This window comes from Morone saxatilis, unplaced genomic scaffold, assembly GCF_004916995.1.
Source record: "Morone saxatilis isolate NCDOM2014 unplaced genomic scaffold, NCSU_SB_2.0 Contig5, whole genome shotgun sequence".
In the NCBI taxonomy this organism is placed as follows: Eukaryota; Metazoa; Chordata; class Actinopteri; family Moronidae; genus Morone; species Morone saxatilis.
In genome coordinates this window covers 4,080,217-4,084,309 of record NW_023340095.1, presented here as the reverse complement: position 1 = coordinate 4,084,309, position 4,093 = coordinate 4,080,217, and the positions used below count along the sequence as shown (strand labels likewise).

The 4,093-nt window shown below is 43.3% G+C and overlaps 1 protein-coding gene across 1 annotated transcript in view; it reads left to right on the top strand.

Moving 5' to 3' along the window:
* The window catches only part of mcm3ap (minichromosome maintenance complex component 3 associated protein), a gene marked incomplete at its 5' end in the record, with an annotated part of 9,891 nt that extends 7,041 nt beyond the window's left edge, over positions 1–2,850 (top strand). The window contains 6 exon segments of the mRNA XM_035676670.1: positions 1–373; positions 492–782; positions 919–1,048; positions 1,367–1,552; positions 1,740–1,890; positions 2,256–2,850. Coding sequence (XP_035532563.1) covers positions 1–373; positions 492–782; positions 919–1,048; positions 1,367–1,552; positions 1,740–1,890; positions 2,256–2,423 — 1,299 coding nt within the window.
* Positions 2,851–4,093: the final 1,243 nt, after the last annotated feature.

The following is a 4,093-nucleotide window of genomic DNA, read 5'->3' as shown; positions in this document are numbered from 1 at the left end:
TGGCTGCTCGCCCGTGCTCCACCACCCTTCCCACTCTCCTGCCAGACTCTGGTGCAGCTCGTAGAGGCCAGATTGAGTCGCGAGTTCAGTCCCAGAGTTTACGCTCACCGCCAGGATCGTGCTGCTGCATGTCTTCCTCCCGAAGAACCCGCGCCTATCATCAAGCTGTACAACGCCATCCTGGCTCACATTGCTAACACAGTGTCGTCGCAGGAGCTCAGCAGACTCTCGTGGCCACCAAACGAGTTCTGCCTTTCTGATAACCGTGAGTTTGTCCCTCATCTGGGCTGGAACTCTGTCCAGCACCTGGCCTGGCTACGCGAAGCCATCCTCAGCCTGCAGCTGCCACAGTGGGAGCAGCTGTCAGTCACAGGTCAGTGCAGAGTCATTAATGGTTCCCTGACTGTATAAAATCCACTTGAGTACAAATCAACCACAAAGATGTGAACAAGAGACCAATAATAATATATTATACTTCCCTCTCCCTCTAGACTCGTGGTCTGAGCTCTGCTCCTCCATCTTTCGCTACGCCGCTCAGATCCCGGTTTCACGCCGCAGTCAGCCTCTCCTAATGTCGCGGCTGGAAAACCTTCTGGAAAGGGTCCACCTAAAGGTTCGCCATTCCCGAATCCCCAGATCCAAGGTAACTACGAGCAACTGGGACGAGGTAGACGAGAGTTTGTGTCCAGCCTTCTGTCAGATTCCTTGGGACGACGTGCTGGTGATTTGCATCGACCACAAGCTGAAAGACTGGCAGATCCCCGGAGCACCTGTCTGTGCAGGTGAGGACATTCTCAGGGAAGGTTATTTTACCGTGATTTAGAGCGTGATTAAGAACCGATGTGCGTTTTCTGTGTGAATCTACTGGTAATGTATGACTTGCATTCCAAAGTGTAACTATTTGTTTTGTTGTTTAAGACGCTGTGACGGAGGACGGGGAGATCCTGGTTTACTTCCCCAGGGAGTCGTTGAAGGATTTCCAGCCACCTGAGGAATGGACCCAGGCTATCAAGCAAACCCACAGGGAGAAGCAGCAAGAGAAGGAAGGGTAGGAAGTGCCAAAAATCACTAAAAGATCATTTGGACTTTTAATTTAACTTTAAAACAGCTGGATGCAACTTGTCACCTCAAGGCAGACACATACTAATAAATGTACACTGTTCTTATTTATTTCAAAAGTGGACGTTTAAACCAACTTTCACTTCCGTTCCCTGTCACTGGAGTTTAAAATGGGACGTTACTAAAGATGCTCATAGTTTTCAAAGAACATATAAGCAAGTACAAGTCACATCAACGCCACATTGCAGTTACATAATCACAATACATTCTTCCAATTTCTCTCCCTGTCTCTATCTCCCATCCTCAGGGCGAGTGCAGCTGCTTGTGCCACACCCACCAGTCTGTCCCTCAGACAGAGGTTGTTCCACAGCCTGATGGAACCTCTCGAGGTCCCGACATCCTCGCTGGACATCACGCACACTCCCACAACACAAGAGCTTCTGGCCCACAAAGTCCTCCAGAGCTTAGAGGAGGAGAAGGCTGAAAGCAAAAGGTACAGCTACAACAAGAGTTTTGGTTTGTGCCGTTTTGAAAGAGGTATATGAATAAAAAAGTAATAACCTTATTAAAAACCAATAAAATGTTCTAGTCTTTGGTTGCAGTGTCTTGGGACTCTGTTGTAATTAGTGTTTGCCAAAAATAAAGTTCATAATAAATATGTGTGTGTGTGGTGTCTACAGGACCATGGAGCAGCTTCAGCGCTGGCTGGATGGGGACCCCGTGGAGCACTTGTCCACACCGCTTTTCGTTCCATCCTCCACTCTGTTGTCCATGCCCACAACAATAACGCATGCACCCGCTGCCAAGACTCGGGACGCCGCTCTCACACAGGTATGACGTATCTCCTCACCTCACTCAGTGATCCTTGGAGAGGTTACATCCTTTTTCAAACAGCCATTCTGGGTGACAGAAATAGTGAAAGTGGGGGCACTGTAGTAGCTCACCTGGTAGAGCGCATGTCATCCCCTCTCTCTCTCCCCCTTTGCTGTATATCTTCAGCTGACTACAGAAATGAAGACATAAAAAGTACCAAGAAGGTTTGGTCTAACCTACTGAGCTTTACACTTGAAGCTAATTGGCCTTGCATATTCTGCTTTTAAGATGAAGGTATTAGCAATTGCAGTAAACTTTCTCTTCAAGCTACACAATAGATTACACTTTCGTTGTAATGCATTTTCATTGTTTTGACTTTCCAGGAGTCGGAGCCTGATGATCTTTCAGACAGAGCAAACTGGACTAAAACCACACCGGTATCTATGGCATGGCGACTCAAGGAACTGGAGCGACAGATTTTGGCGAGCCAAGAGGAAGAACTGGCCTGCAGACTGAAGCTGAGCGGTCTGCTAAGCATTGTTGATGACTGATGAACTGATGGAGTTCAATATTGTAACCAATGACTACGTATACCGTTTTGCAATTTCTTTTGAAAACTGAGAACAATCTGTGACTCTGTTCAAGTCAGATTCACTGATTGCAACAGTGTGTGTCTTTATTTTGTGTGTGTGTATTGAAGTCTGGCTTTGTACAATAGGAAATGAAAATCAAGATTTTATCAATTATTTCGTAACAGATTTTTGCATTTACGACTTGAAAAGGTGTGTGTGCGTGTGTCTATACAATGTCTTAAAATTTTTGGTTGGTTTTTGCTCAAATGTGATAAGATGCGGATGCTCAAAGTGTGTTTGAATCTCTAGAGAAGCTGCTTCTGTCTTCAGTGTTTGAACCTATTTTTTTATGTTATGAAATCCTGCAACTGCTAAAATTGAATAAAAGTGTTATTTTTTATGTACACCTCCCATTTAGCTTCAGTTTTCATTCAGTAGTTCAACAGGCTCCAACATTTGGTCGTCATTATCCAAGTGTGAGCACCGTGTAGTGTTTGAACTCACTGCATACCCGTCTCTTCCTCTGTGTAGCTGCTTTGATTAGTCTCTGCTCATGTCTCTCTCTTATTTGAGATCTAAACTTAGAAGACCTGAACATAAGCTATATTCAGAGCTTTCACTCTTTGCAAAACAGCCTCATCCTGTGTTAGAAAAGCACACAGTTTAAACTACAAAAAAGTTCTTATCTATTTTAAAATATTCAAAAGAAGGAAACCATTAAACACATTAGTCCAAAAGCTGATGGCACACAAATGTTTTGTACATTGCAGGTTAGCAATGAACTCACCAACAGGCACTCAGGTCAAATAAAGGTCAGATAAATTGAAAAATATATTAAGTATCCCTGCGTATCCCTGGCGGGTGATTCATTCAATAATAATAAGAAGTGAAGTTTCATTGGAATTTCTCTAAAAGTTGGACTTTGAATCACTCCCCTGACCTTGTGGCTGTTCCTGTTGTTGGAACGGTTGGAAATGAACTGTATGAACACATCCAGGGCGACAAAAGCTTCATTAAATGTATCAGCATTGGACCGGTAGTACACACAGATACTAAAAACACAGATATCACAAATAAAGGACGACAGATTCGAGTGTGGGATATGTTTAACAAATGATCATCACCCTATTTAAACTGACCGTGTAAAAGAAATAAGAAATGAAAATGTAGGTGAGACTTTGTTCGCTGCTCTTTTTATATGTTGAGTAAGTTTTACAGATACAGTAGGTTTAGCTTTTCTGCTAAAGTTGGGCATTTTAACACGTGTCCTTCTGGAGATTGACTCGCTTTTGGGGTCATCCTGAAGTTATTGATAAGAAAACATACTGTCCATACTCATTTAATGCACTTCACTGCAGGATATGTTCAGTGTCAAACATTATGGACTGTGTTATTACACAAAACAGTGGGGATAGACATAATAATAATTATTAAGTCTCTGGCTATCAGCAGATCGATTTTAATTTAAAATGAACAATAATTTCACAAGAACAGCATCATGTAAGTTGGTGTGTGACTCTGCAGGAGCTCAGTTCACTCCCAGTGTTACTCAACCTGCTAATATGAAAAAGGGGAACAAGGTCCCAAATATTTACGTGACATTTCTGCCTCCTTTCAACATTCAAAGGGTGGGAAACTTTTCCTTTTGC